The sequence below is a fragment of the Alosa sapidissima genome, chromosome 9 (genome assembly GCF_018492685.1).
Source record: "Alosa sapidissima isolate fAloSap1 chromosome 9, fAloSap1.pri, whole genome shotgun sequence".
NCBI classification, from domain to species: Eukaryota; Metazoa; Chordata; class Actinopteri; order Clupeiformes; family Clupeidae; genus Alosa; species Alosa sapidissima.
The window spans coordinates 9,495,273-9,518,704 of NC_055965.1; the positions used below are offsets into that span (position 1 = coordinate 9,495,273).

General features: G+C 44.1%; 1 protein-coding gene across 1 annotated transcript in view; it reads right to left on the minus strand.

The window, feature by feature from the left end:
- Positions 1–18,642, minus strand: part of mfng (MFNG O-fucosylpeptide 3-beta-N-acetylglucosaminyltransferase) — a 38,660-nt gene extending 20,018 nt beyond the window's left edge. Inside the window, exons 1-3 of the mRNA XM_042102770.1 lie at positions 17,821–18,642; positions 8,180–8,225; positions 7,601–7,703 (exon numbers count right to left, since the gene is read on the minus strand). Coding sequence (XP_041958704.1) covers positions 7,601–7,703; positions 8,180–8,225; positions 17,821–18,219 — 548 coding nt within the window. The 5' untranslated portion in view covers positions 18,220–18,642. The remainder of the gene's footprint in view (positions 1–7,600; positions 7,704–8,179; positions 8,226–17,820) is intronic.
- Positions 18,643–23,432: the final 4,790 nt, after the last annotated feature.

Sequence of the window (23,432 nt, forward strand, 5' to 3'; positions counted from 1 at the left end):
AGACAGACGTAAGAAAATAGACCTTGCAAAATGCAGACATGCGTGCAATGAAACAACTGCATATAGGCTTATGTCATGTAAAAACGTGACATTATTGCGAATTAAATTGAGTTTAGTTTGCATGCATTTTTTTTAAAACTCGTAGGCTACGGCCCGGTTAGGAATGTCCCGCGGCCCGGTGGTTGGGGACCGCTGTATTAATGTATTATTTGTTACTATTATTTAGTCATTGTACTTGTATGTATTAATGTAATTCATTTCTACTATTCTTTCTTTCTAATTACTCCTATGGGTTTAATCACTGCTGTGCGTTACACGTTCCTTCCTTCTCTCTGTAGCATCAGGTCTTTCTTTGTCCTCCTGCTGTGTTAAGTAGCTTATAATGCAACACTGTACAAAAGGCACAATATAAAGGAAGATTGATTTGATGTAAAGTGAAATCGTGAGTGATATCGGGGTCCTGTTCGCCCTGTCGGGACTTCCAAATAATTACATTATCCCTTACAAAATGTTCTTGGCTTCAATTACTGGCTTGTGAAATGTTTTTGTGGAACACGGTGAGTGTTTGTTCGGGCAGGACACTTTGTGTGGAGGAGTGGAGGAGGTCATCTAGCAAAAGTTAATGTTTTACAAACTCAACTTCAACAAGAAACATTGAATGTTGAATTTATCTCATAGTAGGAGGTGGTTAATGACTCATATAGAACTGCTAACCATCAGTCATGGATAAAAGTCCCCTGGAGAACCAGCAGCTTTACTTCTCACACCGGAGAAACAGATCATCTGAGATTCTCATCTTAAAGGTAATGACCAGCACAATCTATGTCTGCAAGGCTCACTGGCTAATGACAGCTTTGTTGATATTTTTTTTAGAAATGTTTAAATGTTTCTAAATGTTTTTAGAAATTAGGAAATGGGTACCAACAAAAATGCTGGATTACCTCTCTTAAAAATCTCATCATTTTGAACTACTACTGGGTCTATAGTTTTTTCAATGTAGGCAATCTAATTATTATTTAAATCAAAGTTAAACGTCAGGGTTTTGTAGATGCATCAAATAGTGAAATGTCTTCCATCGTTTTCACTGTGTCTCCTACTCTTCCTCCCTAAGGTGATCTTCATCATCGTTCTCACTGTGTCCCCTACTCTTCCTCCCTAAGGTGATCTTCATCATGGGAACTCTTTCCTTTCCTCTGCTTGTCTGTGTTGCCATGGCGTTCAGCCAGGCAAGCAGCCAAGGTGTACAGTGTAAAGAGAACTATCAGGAGTTTAAAGGTTCCTGTTCCTCTCTGGCTGATGCTGCAGACCCATGGGCTACCAGTGAGGTAAGCTGTGCTCAAATTTAAATTGACATTTCTGAATTTCATTCATTTCATGAATTCCATTTTCACACTACACCAAGATAAGATTATATATTTGTGTTCAACTTTCTCATGTGTGTAGCAAAAAGGCGCATTACATGGAAGAGATCTGGCACCTATTAAAACCCTAGAGGAAAACAAGTTTGTAAAAAGTCTGTATCACATGACCAACGACTCCGCCGTCTGGATTGGTGGATATGAACATCCAGTTAAAAAGGTAATGTCGGGGAAATATATATTTCTAACATTTTTAAATGCTGAGAGTGCTGTGTTGGTTCTTGGTTCATAACTAATGTACTGCCTCTGCTGCTCACCCTGTCTCTTAACACTTGGATTTCTGCTCCCAGTCAAAATCACTGAGATGGACACGGGTTGACGGACAGCAGGGAACCTACAGACACCGCCTCCTTTGGTCTTTCGATTCTACCAAGTCCCACTTTTTATTTTTATTTATTTGTCTTTATTTTTTGGCCCCTCTGTACCACCACACCTTTTTCTGCTTGAGATGATAACATTTATTTGTGCTCTTGCTTTGCCAAGCACCTTGCATTGCCACACTGCACTGAGTGCACTGTAAAGATTCACTTGAGGGCACCTTGCATTGCAACACTGCACTGAGTGCACTGTAAAGATTCACTTGAGGGCACCTTATATTGCAACACTGCACTGAGGGCACTGTAAAGATTCACTTGAGGGCACCTTGCATTGCAACACTGCACTGAAAAGATTCACTTGAGGGCACCTTGCATTGCAACACTGCACTGAGTGCACTGTTAAGATTCACTTGAGGGCACCTTGCATTGCAGGGGAGCTGTGCCACAAGCAGCAAGCTATGCAACATCCATCTCAATTGCACACCCCATCTCTTACACAATCATTTCCTGTCTACACTCCACTGTCCTAACAATTATGGACATGTTATATATTGGGGCAGTCGTGGCCTACTGGTTAGTGCTTCAGACTTGTAACCGAAAGGTTGCTGGTTCAATCCCCGACCAGTAGGAAAAATGTGGGCGTGGGAAGTGGTTGAGCACTGCTCTCTTGAGCATGCTCTCCCATGCCCACATCCACGGCTGAAATGGCCTTGAGCAAGGCCCCTGGCTTAACCCTTAAAGGTGTAGGTTTTTGAACATTCTAAGTTCCGCAACAACTGAAGGTTCTAAAATTCTATGTTGAATTCAATGAACCCAGATATTCTTTAGAATGTTCATTTCTCAACATTCCCGTCACACCGGTGTGACAGTACTCCTTTAAGGGTTAACCCCTCACTGCTCCCCGAGCGCCGCTGTACTGTAGCTGCCAGCTCACTGTGTCGGGATTAGTGTGTGCTTCACCTCACTGTGTGTTACGTCCCTAGCTGTTTGTGTTCCTGCTGTCTCTCTGTGTTTTTTCAGACACTCCAGCAGGGGGCTTAATTGCTGGACCAGCCCTATAAAAGGGGTTGGTTGACGTCACTCCAGGGGGGGGGCCGGCTCGTTTTTTGGTTCCTCGCAGAACGCTACTGCTACCACGCTACGCTTTGTGCTCCACTTTCCGCTCTCGCCCACACTACGTCCCCACACTACGTCCCCACACTACGTCCAGATCTCCAGTCCCTCTCAGAGTGAGAGTCTGGGAGAGAGGCCTAGAAATTGGGCTTCGTTTTTGGCCTTCTGGCTTCGTTTTTGTGGCCTTCTGGCCGTTGCTTGATATTGTTTTGAATGTTAATTTTTGCCTAGTTTAATTATAATAAATTATTGATTATTTTCAAATTTATCCACCATTGTCTGCCGTGTTTTGCCCTTGCTTTATTTAGTTTTGTTATAGTTCCCTGACCCCTAGCAGGGGACATAACACTGTGTGTTCACTGAGTGCTGAGTGTGTTTCACTAATTCACGGATTGGGATAAATGCAGAGACCAAATTTCCCTCACAGGATCAAAAGAGTATACTATACATATTTATTAGGGCTGTCAATTGATTAAAAAAAATAATCTAATTAATTACATACTCTGTGATTGATTAATCTAAATTAATCGCATATTTTTTGCTGTGAAAGTATTTTAAATATTTAAATTCTAATGAATCATTGAATAATCAGCATTAGTGACATTAAAGTTCAAAAACTCTTTTATTATTATTTTCACTGTTCAAATAATTGCCATAATAATCTATGATATGACCTAATATGCTATGGAAATAAATTCAAAAGTGCTTCGGGAAGAAGGGTTTTTTTTCACATACAAGGCATTTTATTGCAGAGGACTTTATTTTCATCACTTTATTTTTTATCAACACCATCAGGCCGTTTTTTAAAAGTAAATGTTCCAATCAATGATCCAGGCAGCACGTTTTCTTCTCTCTCCTTCATATTACAGTCTAAATTTTACTGACTAGAACGGCTCGGGGTCAAAGGTCATACGGAATCGATTAATCTGCACTAATTTTTTTAATCAGTTATTTTTTCTCAAATTAATTAATCGAAATTAATCAGTTATTTTGACAGCCCTAATATTTATTGCCTAATATTTATTGCTTTATATTCAATGAATGGTTGGTGGGTGGACCTCTATTGGATATCTTATCAGGTGTCCCATTTTCACATGCCCAACTTATTCTTTATTGTATTGTTTACACCTGTACTCTAAATCATTTTATGTGAAATAAAGATGAGTTTAAAAAGGGGGGGGGCGGGGCAGTTAATTCACTGGCTTCTGAAATGACTCTGTGGAAAGTATTTTCAGGGAAGTGTAGGCGGACAAGCCTCTGCGCCACCTGTGTACTTTCTTAGTCAAATAGTGTGTGTGTGTGTGTGTGTGTGTGTGTGTGTGTGTGTGCACATGCGTGTGTGCGTGCGCATGCGTGCATGCGCGTGTGTGTGTGCGTGTGGTGACAACTGTGTTTTAATGTGCTTTATAAATATTAACCACTGCAAGATGACTCAGACCCTCTGACTTTGGCCTTTTAGCACAGACACGACAAGGCCCTCCCACAAGCCACCCCACCATTACCTACTAACACACACACACACACACACACACACACACACACACACACACACACACACATCCAACCCTCATGCAGGGGTCAGCAGCGGAACACAGTTTGAGCGAAACAGGAGTCCTATTATTATGACCGCCGCGCAGCGAAGCTATATAGGTTTAGTCAGATTTTTTTTTTTTTTTTTTCGCATGCCCAAATTTCCGTCAATGATTCCCGGGACACTGAAAGACCGGGGTACACGAAACTTGGTGGGCATGTAACCCCACATGGATAGCATGGAGCCATCGTTTTTCGTTTTGATCTGTAGCCCCCCCCGCTGAATTGGACCCCCCGAAAGGAGGGTAGGGCAGACACAGTTTTCTGTGAATATCTCGAAAACCGTAGGGTTTAGGAGGACCATTTTTTTTTTGTATGTTGATCTCAAGGGGCCATGTCAACCCATTCCATAACCACTCATTTCATGTATAGCGCCACCTAGTTAAACACAAAAAAGTAAAAATGAGGTGGTGTAATTGAAGGTATCTGTGACCTAACATAGTCAAAACTGCACGAAATTGGAAGTGTAGGATCATTATGACACCCTCTGTATGCACGCCAAGTTTTGTGGAATTCCGTTCATGGGGGGCCACACAATAAATTAATTTATGTTACTATACACCAACTGGCCTGTAGGTGGCCGGAGACAGTTTATGGGTCCCATTTAGAAGTGGCTACTTCATTCGCGCTTTCCTTGACTCATGGAGCTGCGTGAATGTTATTACAACTTTTCGCCACGATATGACAGTTTAAGTCCGCTTGATACTGTAAGGCGTAAGCCATTGGTTTCCAAAGGAGATTTTATTTGTGTCGCCAGCATTGCCTATTGACAATTTATGTTGTAAATAGGCCTACCTTATAATCCTACCTGTAGCTTAGGGAAGCTAACAGCTTTCTATTAGGATCTAGTTTGTTAGTTACCGTTTTGTCATAACTCCCTGATGCATTTTTGCATTTAGAATAGCCAGAGCGTGTATATCTCAATCGGAAAATTAAACAATATCGGGTGCCTATGGACTAGGCTGGGTGAACCCAGCCTGATCTGCCCACTATTTATTTTTTGATTTCTTAAAAGATTGAGCTTGGTCTGATGAAAGCCAGACTAGCCATGGACCTCAGTTAAACAATGCAAGGGAACATGAATCAGCCTATATTTGCACTAACAATAACGGACAAAAGCTCTTCAACTTTGGCCCGTTAAAATGTGTATGAACAGTCTAGCGACGCATTTCATCAAGGCCCATTTGGACATGTCAGTTATTTGCACCACTGGTTAGATGTAAAACAGCATTTCGTTTCAGACTAGGCTACTGTTACTTAATTTGTGCATTAACAATAACGTTTCAGACTACTGTTACTTAATTTGTGCATTGACAATAAAGTATTACATGAACTAAAGATGACTAAAATCTTATGTAGAAGAAGAAACATTCACAAAAAATCCATCCATCCAAAAATGACCTTTGTTTTTGATAGCTGTTGAAAACGGCATGGAACTGACAGAGATGTTTTTGTTTAAAAATACATAAAAAATAAATAAATAAATAAATAACATTATGCTGATACCTTTTGCTTTTCCCAAATACAATGTAGCCTACAGGTGTAAGTGACCTTTCATCAATCCAGTTGCAATGGATGAACTGTGATGAACTGCCCTACTTGTGATTGTTTAGAGATTTTAAAGGTTTTATAACAATTCTACATCTTCTTTGGCTATTCTACAATCTATTCACCTTTTCAGCACCAGTAGGGTACTTTCTGTGCAGCCGCACACACACACTCAGGCATGCCAAACAAGCATACACAAAAGTTTCAAGAGTGGGGGATGGAGTAAAATATGGAGACAAATTGAAGTGTGATTTATTTTCGCGGAACGGATGTACAGGACTGAGCGGCGGTCATATTTTGTACCGCTATGCGGTACATCTAGTTATGACATATCACACATAGCGTAACCTGTGTTATTTGACTGGGCTATTCAGATATCAGGGGTGAATAACATTACCCTTATTATTTGACTGAGGGGCCCTATTCAGATATCAGGGGTGAATAACATTACCCTTATTATTTGACTGAGGGGCCCTATTCAGATATCAGGGGTGAATAACATTAACCTTATTATTTGACTGAGGGGCCCTATTCAGATATCAGGGGTGAATAACACAATAGCAACTTGGGCTTCAGAGCCTCCTGAGCCCTTAGGCCTAGTAGGCCCATTCAGTACTCCAGCCCTGAGGCATTGAACTACTCAAATAAATTAAAGTAATACGATAACCAGATGAGATCAACAATGCAAGAAATAGGTGAAAAAATTAAGAAATTGCTGTATGTCATATTTTTTAATTTGCAATTTCTTAATTTGCTGGACAAAACCCTGAATTTCCATGACCTACTATATAGGCTAAAGAATGGTACGTGGCGCAACTGGCTGGGGCACCTGCACCGTATGCCAGCGACCCGGGTTCGATTCCCGCCTCATGGTCCTTTCCGGATCCCACCCTGACTCTCTTTCCCACTCACTTCCTGTCACTCTCCACTATCCTGTCGCATTAAAGGCATAAAAAAGCCCCAAAAATATATTAAAAATAAATAAATAAATAAAATAATGGTACAATACATGACCAAAGATTTCAGAGCAGGTGATACTTATCTGGCTGATACTGTCTGCTTACATGGTTATTTGTTTACCTTTGCAATCTATGCTAATGTAATAGTTGTGCCTTGGGTTGAAGCTACACTTGCCTGCCTGTAGAGAGTGCTGTTGAGCACAATACAGTAGGTTTGCAAGCTTTGCACAAATCCCTGGAATCTTGCACACAGAACAAAACTCTTATCACCACCGGCTGGGAGTGAGGAAAGTAAGAGTGAGAAAGAGAGGGGGGCGCTGTGGCGCAACAGTACGGGTCTGAGTGCCCACGGGGACCCAGGCTCGAATCTGACCTGCGGTCATTTCCTGGTTCCCACCCCATCTCTCTCTCTCACTTACTTCCTGTCACTCTTCACTGTCCTATCCAAATAAAGGCAAAAAATACTTTAAAAAGTAAAAGAGTGAGAAAGAGAGAAGAAGAGAGGTGGTGGTGGGGGGTGGGTAATTCAGACCTCTGTGCACATGCTTCTAGGTCGTGATGGCAGCAGATAAGCCGTGGGGATAGGGGAAGTAGCGTGTTCTCTCGGCGTTGAGAAACATCCTGTTTTGTTTGGTGTCGGGAGATGCTGACTCACCTCTTGTCCGAGGCCATGAAGCGGTCATACTCGGCGGCCATCTTACACGACAGGGCCTGGTGGCTGTGCTCCGGAGGGCAGTTGGTCAGCACGAGATTGTAGCCTGAACCGCAGAGAGAGAAAGTGTGTGGGGGGGGGGGGGCAGAGGAAAAGAGAGAGAGAGAGAGAGAGAGGAAGAAGGAACAGGCAGAGGGAGAGAAAGGAAGAGAAAAGAGGAGGAGGGAAAGTAAAAGAGATTAGTAGAGACAGCAGAGAAAGGAGGGAGAGAAAGAGAGAGAGATCAAGAGGAGAGAGAGAGAGAGAGAGATCAAGAGGAGAGAGAGAGAGAGGGATACAGAGACAGAATAATAGGGAAGGAGGATAACGGAATGATACCGAGAAAAGGTGACAGAGTGAGGCATATATCAGGAAGGAAGGAGAGAGAGTGACAGGCAGGCAGGAATGAAATAGAGGAAGAGAGAGAGAGAGAGACAGAGAGAGAGAAGAGAGAGAGAGACAGAGAGGTCAGACACGGGATTTCAGAGCAGAAATGTGCTGATTGGTATTCTGTAGCCAAATCTGACCGTTGGTGACTCCTACCTTTGGAGGTGATCTCCACATCAGGAGTGTCCGTGAAGATGTACGTCTGTGACAGGGGAGAATGGAACACTCAGACACAGAGATAGAGAGAGAACACAACACACTCCATATAGGACCTGGCCCTCTCACTCAGAGAGATTTGGCCACACACACACACACACACACTCTCACTCTCCATATAGGTGCTGGCCCTCTCACTCAGGCAGATTTGGACACACAAGTGATGATTTCATTCAGGCATGTCAGACCAAGGCACCATGACACACATCATGTGCTTTGGAAGGCCCTAGAGAGACTGCAACCAAACACAACTCTATTGGGTGTCGTATAAAATACAGAAAACAAATATATGACTAAAACAAATATATGACTAAAGCATCACCTCATGGTTCCCAAACTCCATCAACGTGGGCCTCCCCTCTGAAAACAGTGACACCCCCCCCCCCCAATCATTTTCAAATAATGATATTCACTTCAGTTAAGCCACTTAAATCTGTGCTATACTATGCTATGCAATGCAATGAGTTTTCATCATATTTTCAACGTTTGGCTTTGTTACCCATAGACTCGGGCCGTGCAGCGATAAAATGTGACCAATTTGTCAATTTTAAGTTAGTTATCTGAACGTCACATATTACCGTCACGTATGTCCAACCTCTTTTTTTATTTTACCTTTATTTAACCAGGCAGATCATTAAGAACAAGTTCTTATTTACAGTGATGGCCTGACAAGAAGAAAACAATTGATTGAGAGGAGGGTTAGATGGAGGGGAGTGCAGGAATCTGTGAGAAGATTGTGTATCTGTCACTTAATATTCATTTCTATACAAACCAAGGCGGTGGATTCCTAAAGAAACGCAAGCACCCACACCATAAGTTTATCTAAATTAGCTATGTACCAAAAAATACTCGAAGAGCTACAGTGTTGTAAGGCTGCGTGTACAAATCCGCTTGGAGCTCAAGCTTCAAGCTGCAAGTTACCGTTCACTGGTAACTTGCAGCTAGCTCGGCTGGCGGCACTGTTGCTAAATTACGTTATGAAGTTTGGCACAATACATTCTCACTCAGGATAGGGATCAATAATACTTTCCACTATCCCAAAGATTTAGTATACATCTCTTCTATGATTTATTTCGATTTTATAATGTTGACAATTACATAATCATTGAAAAAAAAAACATAGATAGTTCTAACATGAAATTTAAACGTTTTTCCTTCTTTTTTGAATCCACCTTCCGCGCCTCCCCTCAAATTATTTGGCGCCTCACAGTTTGGGAACCTCTGCTTTAGATACAATCAGAAACATACACACACGTATGCAAACTGCTGGGCCTCGCACCCTGCCACCTAGTGGTCCCCTGAGAGAGTGCAGAAGGCTGCGGAGGCGTCCCTCACACTGAGCACCACACTCAGGACCGACGGGGTGAAGCCATCGCAGCCTAACAGCCACAGACATCCTCACTGAGATCCCACAGGATGTGCTCACAATGGAAGAGCCAGCCAGTCAACACACACACACACACACACACACACACACACACACACACACACACAACCCAATAAAACTCATCCTATACACACATAACATGCACACACAAAACGCTCATCTAACACACACATGAAACACGCCACACATATGCACAAACACACACACACACATACGCACACACACATACGCACACACACACACACACACACACACACACACACACACACCAGGGAGCACTAATGTCACTTTCATCATGAGCTGATTGAGCGTGACCTGAAAGATGGCATACGATGAGATGGCAGATTATCATCATTAGCATTGCCATAACGATGGGTTACGTTTCAGAGGTGGAGCAGGAACGCTTTAGGCCCTTCAGGGATTATCTGCCGACGCGGAGTGCGTTCCATGATGAACACTGCTGTCCATCTCAGTGTGAACAAGGTCAACTAAGAACGACCTCCATTATCGGAGAGAAGGGGGAGTCGAGCATCGGTGCCACTGTCAAGAAAAGTGAAGATTTATCCTGGCTATATGCAGGCGGCACTGACCGCTTCATGGACGGTATGTGTGGTCTGGTCATGGCCAGGGATGTGTGACCACTACTTCTTGCTATTCCTTGACAAAAATGTCTGGTTGCTCATGCATCATGGAGTCTGTGCCTGTGCATGTATAGTGCAAATTGAAAAGTGAATGAAGACAAATTGAAAGTATGAATTGCAGGGAATGTTTGGCAGCCCTTGAATTGGTAATCGTACCTGAGTCACCGCCACTGGTTAGCTGCATGAGTTTGTGTTCGATTGCAGAGGCTCATAAAATAGCCCAGCAAAAAGAATCATAAAATAAAATATCTCAATTACTCTTACACAGCCACATAGCCTGAAATATGAGATTGAAAATGCAATTTGTAGTGCAATATGACCAATCTGTCTAAAGACATTGCCCCTGGAAAAACTTTGAAAAAATGAAATGAAGTTGTTCACAACACAAGTGAAAAAAACCGACACAAATTTATATCTAGCCAAGACTACCCTGGAACTCTTCTGCTTTTAAATATGAAATAGTTGATCAACTTTTTTAATCCTATTTTCCACCCTAGGGGGCATTTTCTTCCCAAAACCATCCTTTTAATCAATCCTGGTATCTCAGATATTAAAAAGAACTGCCTATGTACCGGTAGTAAGGTCTGACTATACTCAGAGTAAGGTCTGAGTATACTCAGAGTAAAGTTTGAGTCCAAGAGCTCTCCCAATCACTGGTCACACCAACCAGCCAGAGCCACACATTAAGCCCAGATGACAGCAAAGGCTGTCGATAGAACTTTCCAGAACACGGCATCTGCTCCACGACCGGATGGGTATAAAAAAATAAAAGATGTGAGGAAGAGAGGAAACAGTCAGGAGGTGATGTGTGGGGGCTGCTTTAAGTGTCTGACACTCTTTCATCTGAGAGTGGAGGGAGGGCTGGACAGATAAGGGCCCATCAGACGCAGAGCACCTCCGTCTGACCACTAATGCCCCCCCCCCCCCACTGGAAAGCTGACGGCACGGGGTGAGGGCAGCTTTTCCATCCATCAGTCAGGGGCAAGAGAGAGAGAGAGGGTGAGATAGAGAGAGGAGAGAGAGAGAGAGGGGGGGGGGGAGAAAGAGAGAGGAGAGAGAGAGAGAGAGATAGAGAGAGAGAGAGAAAGAGGGAGAGAGAGAGAGAGAGAGAAGGGGAAAGAGGGAGATGTGGAGGGGCGGAGAGAGAGAGAGAGAAGAGGAAGTGGGGGCGGCGAGAGTGGAGATAGAGGATGACAGCAGGGGCTTAAGTGCCCCTCACACATGCACACACACACACACACACACACACACACACACAGACACACTCACACACACTCACACACACACACACACACACACACACACACACACACTCACACACACACACACACACACACACACTCACACACACACACACACACACACACTCACACACACACACACACACACACACACACACTCACACTCACACTCACGCTCACACACATTCACAGAGATACACACACACACACAGATACACACACAGATACACACACACACACACACATACACACACACGCAGATACACACAGACACACACACACACACATACACACACACAGATACACACACACACACACACAAACACACACACACAGATACACACACACATTCAAACACACATACACATTCAAACACACACACACACACACACACACACATTCACACACATACACATTCAAACACACACACACACACACATACACAGATACACACAGATACACACACACACACACACACACACACACACACAATGCCCACAGTGTGATTTCCCACAGTAGTTCTCATAACACCCCACACTACCTCAGGACCAAAGTGGGAGCGGTAGCGTGGCCTGATAAGCGCCTGATTGGCCTGCCTGCTCCTCCACATCCTCAGGAAACGCCTCCCCACTGTCTCCCTGTACGCTCAGTCAAATCAAACAAACGTGCCCCCCGAACAAACGTTTGCTCTCAAAACAAAACAAAACAAAACAACAGTCAACAACAATGGCAGGATGACCGATGACCTCCACCACCACACCGCCCTCCCAACAACTTCCTTCTTCTAATCACCTCAAAAAAAAAAACGCCCCCTGTACCCAGTTTCCAATTTTGTGTCCAGTTTTGTCCTTCAGTAAAAATATCATCCACTGTTTTGTTTTTGTTGTTTGCTAGTCTCTCTACTCTCACATTCAGCCAGACAGGTGAGTTTCCTCATTATGACAGCACATTAACCCAGGGTGCTGTGCAGAGTATCTAACCCGCTACAATCCACGGACCTGGAAGCACTTTCTAAACAAGCTTGTTTTCGCTGTCTGGGGAACCAAATGTGTACAGCAGCTCTGACTCATTAAAAACTACATCTGGTCCGTCTGCCTCCACTATCACACAACAAGCGACATCATGCCCCCTGAAATAAATTGTCAGCTGCAGCACACACACACACACACACGCACACACACACACACACACACACACACACCGCAGCATGACAGCTCTCTCCCGGTCCCATTGGGGAGTGGGAGTTTTACTGTGTTGCGCCTGGACACACAACAACAGTCCTTTCAGTGATAAGGCACACTAATGAGACAGTGTGATAGGGTGCATGGAGTATGTGTGTGTGGGGGGGGTGTGACTATCCCATTTTACTGTAGTGACACAGTGACACTTGAGCTGTACTGAGGCTTGTCTTCCACTGGTGACTGATTTCTGCTTGTTGGTGAGGTGAAAGAGATTTCATTTGATAGATTATTAATGTTTTCTTAATATATACTGCATGTTCTAGATATTCTCTCTCTCTCTCTCTCTCTCTCTCTCTCTTTCCTCTCCCCCAGTCTGTCCACCTCCATACTGCTGGTTCTCTGTCCAGCTCTGAGTGGAGTCTGAAGGCCAGCAGCTCATAAATAGGAGGCACAGGGCTCCACCACTCATTATCAACAAACTGGAGCAGAGCAGAGCAGGGTGGCCCTGGTGTCAGTTGAATACGCTCCCACTCCCAGTGTAGACTGAGTACGCTCCTACTCCCAGTGTAGACGTAGTACGCTACAACTCCCGGTGTAGACTGAGTACGCTACAACTCCCGGTGTAGACTGAGTACGCTTCTACTCCCAGTGTAGACTGAGTACGCTATTACTCCCGGTGTAGACTGAGTACGCTACAACTCCCGGTGTAGACTGAGTACGCTTCTACTCCCAGTGTAGACTGAGTACGCTATTACTCCCGGTGTAGACTGAGTATGCTCCTACTCCTACTCCCGGTGTAGACTGAGTACGCTCCTACTCCCAGTGTAGACTGAGTACGCTACTACTCCCGGTGTAGACGTAGTACGCTACTACTCCTACTCCCGGTGTAGACTGAGTATGCTACTACTCCCGGTGTAGACTGAGTACGCTACTACTCCCGGTGTAGACGTAGTACGCTACTACTCCTACTCCCGGTGTAGACTGAGTATGCTACTACTCCCGGTGTAGACTGAGTACTCCCAGTGTAGACTGAGTACGCTCCTACTCCCAGTGTAGACTGAGTACGCTACAACTCCCAGTGTAGACTGAGTACGCTACAACTCCCGGTGTAGACTGAGTACGCTACAACTCCCAGTGTAGACTGAGTATGCTCCTACTCCTACTCCCAGTGTAGACTGAGTACGCTACTACTCCCAGTGTAGACTGAGTACGCTACAACTCCCAGTGTAGACTGAGTATGCTCCTACTCCTACTCCCAGTGTAGACTGAGTATGCTACTACTCCCAGTGTAGACTGAGTACGCTACTACTCCCAGTGTAGACTGAGTACGCTACTACTCCCGGTGTAGACGTAGTACGCTACTACTCCTACTCCCAGTGTAGACTGAGTATGCGTCTTATTCTGGGATGTTTTCATCATGACACTGCAATCTGCTTCTGAAAGAGACACAGCCATATGAGAAGGGAGCATAAACTAAGCTTTACACAGAAACGGGACCATAGTAAATGCTACCAAGGAGAATTTAATACTGTTTTATACAACTCAGGCTATCAAATCAGCAATTCACAAGCCCTTATTTCTCATGTCGTTTGACAGCAAGGGGCCTGCTTTCTCAGCTTCCACTTGAGAACATGTGGTGTGAGAGAGCACAGAAAGAGAGAGAGAGAAAGAGGGAGAGAGAGAGAGAGAGAAGGGAAGAGAGGAGAGGAAGAGTGACACCGTGGGTGGGAGTTGCTTTCAGACTGTTCCACTCTCTGGTCTAGACTTCCTCTTCACAGGCCCATTTCCGTTTTTTGTCATTGTTTCGAAAATCGGTCTGCGGCCGTCGCTTCCCCTTTGGCACAAGCAAAGATTCTAGAACAGAGCTCTGTTCTAGAATCTTTGGGCACAAGGCACCAACACAGCACCCCAGGAGCACAGCCACAGTGTGTGTGTGTGTGTGTGTGTGTGGTCGGGGGAGCCCAGAGTGGTCAGCCTGGAGTTTTGGAGAGTCACTCAACTGAAGGGGGCCACTGGAGAAGACGATGTACTAAAAGTACCAAAGGAAGGAAAAGCAGACACGCCACGAGAGGGTATGTGGTCTGAGCAGGCGTCCGAAAGAGCCAACGCTCTTAATCTCTTCATTTCCTTGTCTCACCCCTCTTCCCTATACAAGGGCCTGCACACACACACACACACACACACACACACACACACACACACACACACACCTCCTGTTCCTCATCGAGGCTGTGTTAGCAGGGCGCATGACGTCACAGGCGCGCCTGCTCCAGAACCATATGTCTATTTTCTCCTCTGCTCTCTCTTTCAGTCACTGACACACACAAGACATTTCAAACACAGACAGAGTGCACCTGCAGCACCCCCCACCCAACACACACACACACGCACACACACACACACGCTGCCCCCCATCAACAATTCAGCCATGTGGGTCATCAACTAAATCCTCTGACGCGCCAGCTTAAAATGGCAACCTTTACTAAAAGCGACACCAACAATAGAAAACCCTTCAGACAGGGCATCTACAGTATTTATATACATGTAGGTACGGTCTAACCTCCGTCATCAGAAGACAGACTCCACTCTCTCCGCCACTCTCTCCAGGCCACGGTGCGTATAAATGGTTCTGATGGTTTTAATTCTTCTGAATATTTCAGTGTTTATTCTCCGCCTGAAAAATGTATATGCTGATGACTCCTCTATTTACAGCAATATCTCCAAGTATGACTCAGGCAAACTGTGTGTGTGTGTGTGTGTGTGTGTGTGTGTGTGTGTGTGTGTGTGTGTGTGTGTGTGTGTGTGTGTGTGTGTGTGTGTGTGTCTGTCTGTCTGTGTGTGTGTGTGTGTGTGTGTGTGTGTGTGTGTGTGTGTGTGTGTGTGTGTGTGTGTGTGTGTGTTATGTAAACACCTGCAGTTGGGCATGTCGGAAGCCGGGCAGGCGATGGTGTGTGTGTGTGTGTGTGTTGGGCAGGTTTGTGACGGGACAGGGGCTTTTATGCTAGTCGTCAAGAGTCACTCAGGTTTGCCACAGCACTGCTCTGCACTTGTCGTCTTATATTTAGAATGATGGATGTTCTTTTGAGGGTGTGACACGGCCAGTTTCATGTTGGGGATTCACTTTGACAAGCCTCTCAGAGATAAGGTTGTTGGCAAGAAGAGTTACTCTCTACTAGAGAGCTGCTCCAACAGTACTGTCTACTGTGTGTGTGTGTGTGTGTGTGTGTGTGTGTGTGTGTGTGTGTGTGTGTGTGTGTGTGTGTGTGCATGTTTAAGTCTGTTCAGTTGTGTGTGTGTGTGTATGTATATCTGAGTGTAATCTCTAAGAATAATGTACTGGTGTACACTTCCTTAGTCAAATAATGTGTGTGTGTGTGTGTGTGTGTGTGTGTGTGTGTGTGTGTGTGTGTGTGTGTGTGTGTGTGTGTGTGTGTTTGTGTGTGCGTGTGACATAGACATTATTACTACATCCAACTTCATGACATGTGTCTCTTGAGATGACGGCTGGCTGTCTGCTGCTGCTCTCCTGCTGTGTCATTATCCACCACTGCTGCCATGAGCTCCTCTAACTCCCCTCCACACATCTCCTCCTGGAACGCTCACTACTACTACTCACTAGGACAAATATGTAAACATGAATGGCCAAACAACTTGGACAAAACACAAGGAAACTATTAAGTTAAGTGTCCACCTCAAGAGACATAACAACAACACTTCACACTGAAAGCCAATTGAGTATTTAACTGATTTATCAAAGTCATGTGGGAACTTCATTAAACATTGAAAGCATACAGTCTGCAAGTCATTCAGTCATGTGTCGCCACATATATGAATGTGTTTTGTTTGTGTCCACTCACTAAGATCATCAAAGCATCTGCAGAAGTTGGTGTCACACTACCTTACGATATCTCACAACGTGACCTCATCGGGCCTCATAGAGCTCACGTCTGCTCACTTTTAGACAGTGTGTGGCGTGCTTAGTGAACAGGAAGGAAGTGGCAGTTGTGTCACACATGGTGCATGGAAACACTTTACATTAAAAGCGTGGAAAAAGAAAACACACGGTTGACAGGGGATCATTACAAAATGCCCGTGCCTCTTTCGTTAGTGCCAAAACAACCTACCTCCCCAAAATACACTGGGCATAGGTTGGTTTGAAAACCTCCGTAGGATTGGAGCAAATTTTGGTAGAATTTTTTCAACTATCTTTGCTGCATCAACTGGCCTTGCAGCTATGGTTGGCTGGCTGTAAAACAGTCAGATTGGAGACAGATGCAGACTGCAGATTGCAGCTGAAGCAGTGAAAGTTGATCCCGTGGCACTGGAGCGTCTCGATCAATGCATGTCTGACTGCCACGCAAAGTTGTGTCAGAATGAAAGTGCTGAGATAGGAAGCACATCTTTGCGTCTAATCGCTTACCAGCAACTAAAACAGGAAGCAGGCCTATATTAGCCTACTCTATGTTAAAATGAGAAGGAAAAAAACATAGATCTAAAAAACATCCATGGTTTTAGGACAACTAGTTCTCTCTGGGACTTTTCGATGGCTCTGAAATCAGCACTAAATAACTGACAATAAAAAAGACTTTCTTGAGTGTGGATGTATTAACAAACTTGGAATAATGGGTGTGTATTAAGTGACAAGATACTACTAGCAGGGCTACTTAGTGTGTTTCAATGGCTTTCAGGAAATGATCTGTCAGTCATTAATGTCAGATGGTCACCAAATGAACGAGAGGTCTATGTGATCGAGCTGGAAACTGAGGGTGAAGTGACTGATGCCAGTCCACTCACACATGAGCATGAGCTCCAGCAAAGCCACTTTTGGCTTTGATTGACTGAACTCACTCTGGATGACAGAGGTTGGAAAGCAGTAATGTCCATCATTTAAGTACTAGTTACTTTGTATAACCTACACACATACACTACAAGTGGCTTGAGGCTACAGAGGTTACTTTTTTTCTAGAGAGTTTTCCTGATAATTCAGAACCTCTAATTTGTAAAGTGGTGCCAACAGTTCACAAGACAACATTGTTGTTCAGATTTTTATGTCATTCAAGTTGTAATGTCAGGATTAATAACATATGGTCTAACAGTGTTGATTCCAGTCAAAGCATTCAAAGACACTCACGTGTTCTTTAGTTATTGATATCCATGTATCCAGCAACAGGTCCAGTCGTGTTCGGTGAAACCTTCCTGTCGTCTTCACTGCTATAAAAATGTCTTGGGGCGTCAGGCTTGACCAAGAGGATGGACGTCTATTGTCACTAAAATCTCTGTCTTTATTCTCCCCTCGACTGCTGTCACTGCGTCCGCCGTCCGATGACTTTGACAGGATGTTTCCATCTTTTGACAGGGAATTGACAGCATGGTTCTGGAAACGTTCTCCTGCACCGCGTTCAGCACCTGGACTGATGGGATTTCTTGTTCGCAATTGTAAATCCACCAATACAATGATGAAATAGGTCAGGAGGATCCCACACAAAGTTCGAAGCACTTTCTTGGAAACTATTTTCGTAGCGGTTGCCATGTGAAGTCTGAGTTGAGCATCGCTACGCTTTCAGCTGCATAGCTGTCAACTTCGAGCCGCTCGAACTTTCAAAGGTAGCCTACAGCCGTCTCTGTATGACACCGACCTGTGGTTTTGATAGGCTATGTCGAGGGCAGTCTATGTCGCCTTAGGTTAAAATAAGACACAAATAATCCGTTAGGCTATTTCAGCGGCAACCATGCTGCTGCCGGTGCTTTGACCGTAGACTTCTGGGAATCAGGTAGCTGTTCCCTCGCCCTTCACCGGATGGAAAGTACCGTTGTTAATAACAACAGGCTACATATTCGCGTATGTCTTATGTTGTCATCTTACCTGTTGCTGCAAACAGAGAGTTTGAAGAAGCGGATGAGATGTGTCATCATTTGCACACTCACGGAGATCAAACACTCCGCCCCCCGCTCTGAAATATTATAAGGCGACCCCCCCCCACACACACACACACACACACCTACCTTTGCATCACACACACACACTTTGCATGGGCCCTATATATTAACGAAATTTCACAAGCAATACGAAGTGTTATCAGAAGTGTGTAAAGAACTCCACAGATTATTTGCATAACAAAGTGCACTACATAACTGTGACTGCAATGTGAAGATTCATTATGAATCAGTCTCCCGCGCTCTTCCCTTTCCCGGGAGAAATCCCCAAAAATGCCTTTTCGGCTGAGTGCACAAGTGCTTGGACTGTTTACGATTTAATCCCGAACAGGTTTCCCTCATTCTCGACATGGCACGGGGCTCAGTGGTCATTGGCAACGGGGTGCGCAATCAGACACGAAGACAGGAAACCAACTGCAGGGGTCAGCTGCCGTGATGATACAATGTTGCGCAAGAGTCGTCTTGACAGTTTTAAGAGACATTTTCATGCACAGGTTCTAAGCCCATTCATATTTCTCATTAATGTAACAGTATTTATGTGGAAATGGGACCGGCCTACTATATATTCATACTGTGCAAAAGTCTTGGGCAAGTCTTAGGCAGAGAGCACAGGAAACACCGTATTTATATACACATAAAATGTAATTTTTGTTCTGATACCAGTCTCAAGCTGCCATTGGATTTGTTGTTTTAGCGGTGTTATAATAATGACCAGTCACCCACCAGGCCACTGCAGAAGCTGCTGGTAGATCCAGCTACGATGGAGGTCTCAATATCAGCTGCTGACTTGGCATGGCTCACCCTAAAACATTTTGGCATGGCACAAAGTGGAGGAGCCACCTGAAACATACTGTACATCCCTGGGGACCCTATTTAGCTTGCCTCATCAAGGCTCTTTGAATAGAAATCTTTGGTCACGTATTATCCACTTTAGGTGAGCAATAAACTCTTCCAGCTGTAGCTTTTCAATGAGATCTTCGATCTGTCAAAGTGTCGTCATCTCCTTCACACTTCTGATACCAATGTGTCAGAGCCAGCACCAGTGCCAGTACCAGTCATTATAACACTGCTAAAACAACCAATCGAATAGATGCAGAAGACTAGAACCTGAACCAGAAAGGCATATTTTCTTTTGTTTTTTATATTGTCTGATTGAATTCTAATAAAGACAATGAGAAATCAATATATATGGTCATCATAACGTGAAACAACAAATCTAATGGGTGGCTAAAACTTTTGCACTGTATATATATATTGGATTTTTGTATATTAATCTGATTTTTTGACTTTTCTGACAAATTTGACTTTCAATCTTCCCTATGGAATGATATTTTAGGCCCAGCGGGTTGGCACGTGTTGTTTATTCTGCCCTGTGACATCTGAGGCAACCCCTCAGAAAAAAAGAAAAAACTAAACCTGCCTTTTTAAGAGGATCTTCATACAATTAACAAACCTCGCCAATCGCCATAGCCCTCATCACCAGCTTTGTTTGTTTGTCCTTTCTCAGACTTCTCCGTTTACAGGCATTCATACCGCGCCACCAGTGACCAGCTGCTTAGCTGCCCGCCTCCCTGGCCCTGCCCACCCCCCACCCACCTCCTCTCCCCTGACCCCATCACCCACCGGTCCCTCGGGTATACCAGAGACGGTCCCGGCACACCCTGGCCAGGAAAGGCCCAGGATCGATTTACGGCCTACTTGAAAAGAGGGTCTTTGAGACGACCAGGCACAATGGGGTTCATGGGGTGGTGGGGTAGGACTGGGGGGGTGGCGGGGGGTGGGGGTGGGGGGGGGGGGGGTTCAGGGCTATTGTAGCGTAGCTCGACTCCGACAGAGGGGCACCCTGAGTTGGCTCGTGCTCAAGAGATCCTCAGCTGGAGGGAGTCGAGTGGTCAGGCTACCAGAGGTGTGCACCTGAGACGTGGTTGCCTCTTCAGTATGTGTGTGTGTGTGTGTGTGTGAGAGAGAGAGAGAGAGAGAGAGAGAGAGAAGGAGAAAGAGAGAGAGAGAGACAGAGAGAGACAGAGAGAGTTAATGTGTGTTTGCTCATGTATCTGTATTTTTCTCTCTTTATGTATATGACTGGCCTCCAATCTCCCTCGCTTCCACGAGATCCTTTCCTCAATCAACTGCACATGCCAGACTTAATCAAGGCACCTGTAATTATCTTAGCCAGTTCTTAATCAGGATTCATCAATTATCTTTTGCCCTCTTAATTAAGGTATTAGTAATTATATCAATGTATTAGTCATTTATTTAGTGTGTTCTTGTTTAAGGCATTTGTAATTATATGGTGATGTTGTTGGTGATTATATGGTGATGTTGTTGTTGTCATCATGAAGAGAACACACTTGAGTGGACAATATTTGAGTTCCATGCTTGGTTGTGTGATATTGTTCTAATGTAAGTAGAATATAATTTCACTGACATTAAAGGTTTAAAGGTGTTGTCTCTGATATTAACCTAGTGCTAATTGTTGTGAAATTCCTTGAATTGTTCCACACTTCAGCTTTTTGTTCTATGATGCCCCAAAACCAAAACTCATTTGCAGTCCTCTACTCTTCTCTGTAAATCAAAAACAAAGAAAGTACCTAACTTGGGCATTTAAAGATGGTCTATATAGTGTGAAACCAAATCAAGGTTGAAACCAGACACATTTGTGCTAGCTATTCAGAGAGGATTTCAATAAGCAAGAACATCAGTGACAGATGATAATGCTTGCTGAAGAAATACAGGGTTTTAACCTGTCCTGGCCACAGTAACACACACATGCACGCATGAATGCACACACACACACACACGCACACACGCACGCACACACACACACAAACACACACACACACACCCTTCCTCAACCCCAATCCCCTTTACTGTAATCCTTTCATGCCCACCTGTAGGCATCCACCTTATGTGATACATAAGGATTATTGTATCATGTAGCATCAAATCTGTGAGCTCCACACACCTATTGATCAAAGGCGAGACAAGGCCTATCCCTCTCTCTTTCAAATCTATTTTCCCATGACACACTAGGCCTTTTCACACAGAGATCACGCTACATTTGCGGGAAGAGGGGACGTCTTTTTGCCGTCTTTTGTGCCTGAAAGCGAGGTGAAAATGTGCCGGCCTGCTGATCTGTTCACATGATGCGGCATTTTGGGGAGCCAGGAGGCAGGATCAGCTATAGTAAATTAAATTGTGACGTGCAACAGGGGGCGTGTAGAGTGATAGTCGTAGGCCTTATGTGCGTGGGCCTTTAGATACAGCAGGTGTATGGTTTCAAAAGCCATGGCGGGAGAACCGACTGCACTTTGGTTAGCTGAATGTCACATTCTTGCGATAGATGTCTTCAGACAATACATTTGGAAGGGAAATTGAAGAGAAGAGTTGCCCCTTGCCTTGGCCGTACAATGTACTGTGCGTACAATTTATTCATATTAATATGAATAAATTTATTCAATATTAAAACAATAAAAATAGCTTGTGTACTGTCTTAATTGAAACATGCTTCGCGCACAAATGATAGCCTAGGGCAAAGAGAATGGACATCTCAACATAAGGATACATTAGAAGATGATGATTAGTGTAAACTTTGTCACACGACGTGCTAAGCAGTTCTTTAAAAACGCAACGTTCCATTCAGGCATACATCATTCAAGCGTGGGCCTATAGTGCTCGTCATGAAAAGAAAACAGCAGCTTAATATTTTTCAGGTGTTTAACAGTAGGCCTAGTCGCACTGTTAGCAGTTATGCCGAAGAAGATTATTAGGCATTGCATCCTGTCACTCAACATCGCAGTTCGGGTTGATAAGATTCAGTTAATGCGAGTATGGATCGTCTCAAAGTTTGGGACAACCAAACAGCAGTGTAGAGCAAATCCTAATTGTTAGGTTACAATAGCTGTCTTTTCTCTAGGCTTCTCGGAAATCGCGACATAAGCACATTGGATTCTTTTTTCTTTTCTTTCTTGTTCGCGTGTTGGGTAGTGAAGCGATAATGCATTTAAAGCAGTACATCATGTGAGCCAGAGCCGATATGGCCAGAGCTGCTGCTCTGTAAGGTATTTCTGTCCCACCCAAATTTGCTGAACTACTTGTGAAGTAGCCTATTCATCACAGACATCACATGTATCACACGAAAGAGCTTTTTCTCAGCCTTTAAACGATGTTAGTGGTTAGTTGTTGTGGTAAACGGTTCGCGAGAAATATAACTTTAATTTAATCGTATTTTTTGCGCCCGTCTCCCTACCCATTCATCTTGGTGGAATACTTCGCGAACTTTCCCTCAACACATGACAACCCATATATCAGAATAAACAGCAGACCTTACCGAACATAAAGGTGTAAAGCATTCCCCTGCACAGTTAGCCATTCCAGAGTAATCCGGTTTTAAATTTGCAGCAATGTCTTTATGCATGTCTCCAACATGATTTTAGATGATAGATAGATAGATAGATAGATACTTTATGGATCCTCAAGGGGAAATTCAAGATTTTATAACAGGCCAAATACAAAATAAATGTTACAAATATCGCCTAGATAAGCATTACAATCAGACGATATACATATAGGGCAGACAGACGCTCGTGAGTTCATGCTTGGTTTATCACTGGATTTTAAGATTGCATTCCAAGCTACAATCAACTCTAGCAGGCATTGAATGACTGGAGACTTTGTGAATTTATAGATTGACATAATGTGCTGTCTCTGCGATTGCTGCTTTTGATCAGTTAGATTTATTTGCAATCTCCTGTGGTGGGCTGGACATAGCATTGAAACCGCCCAGATTCCCCTTTCCGCCTTGACCCA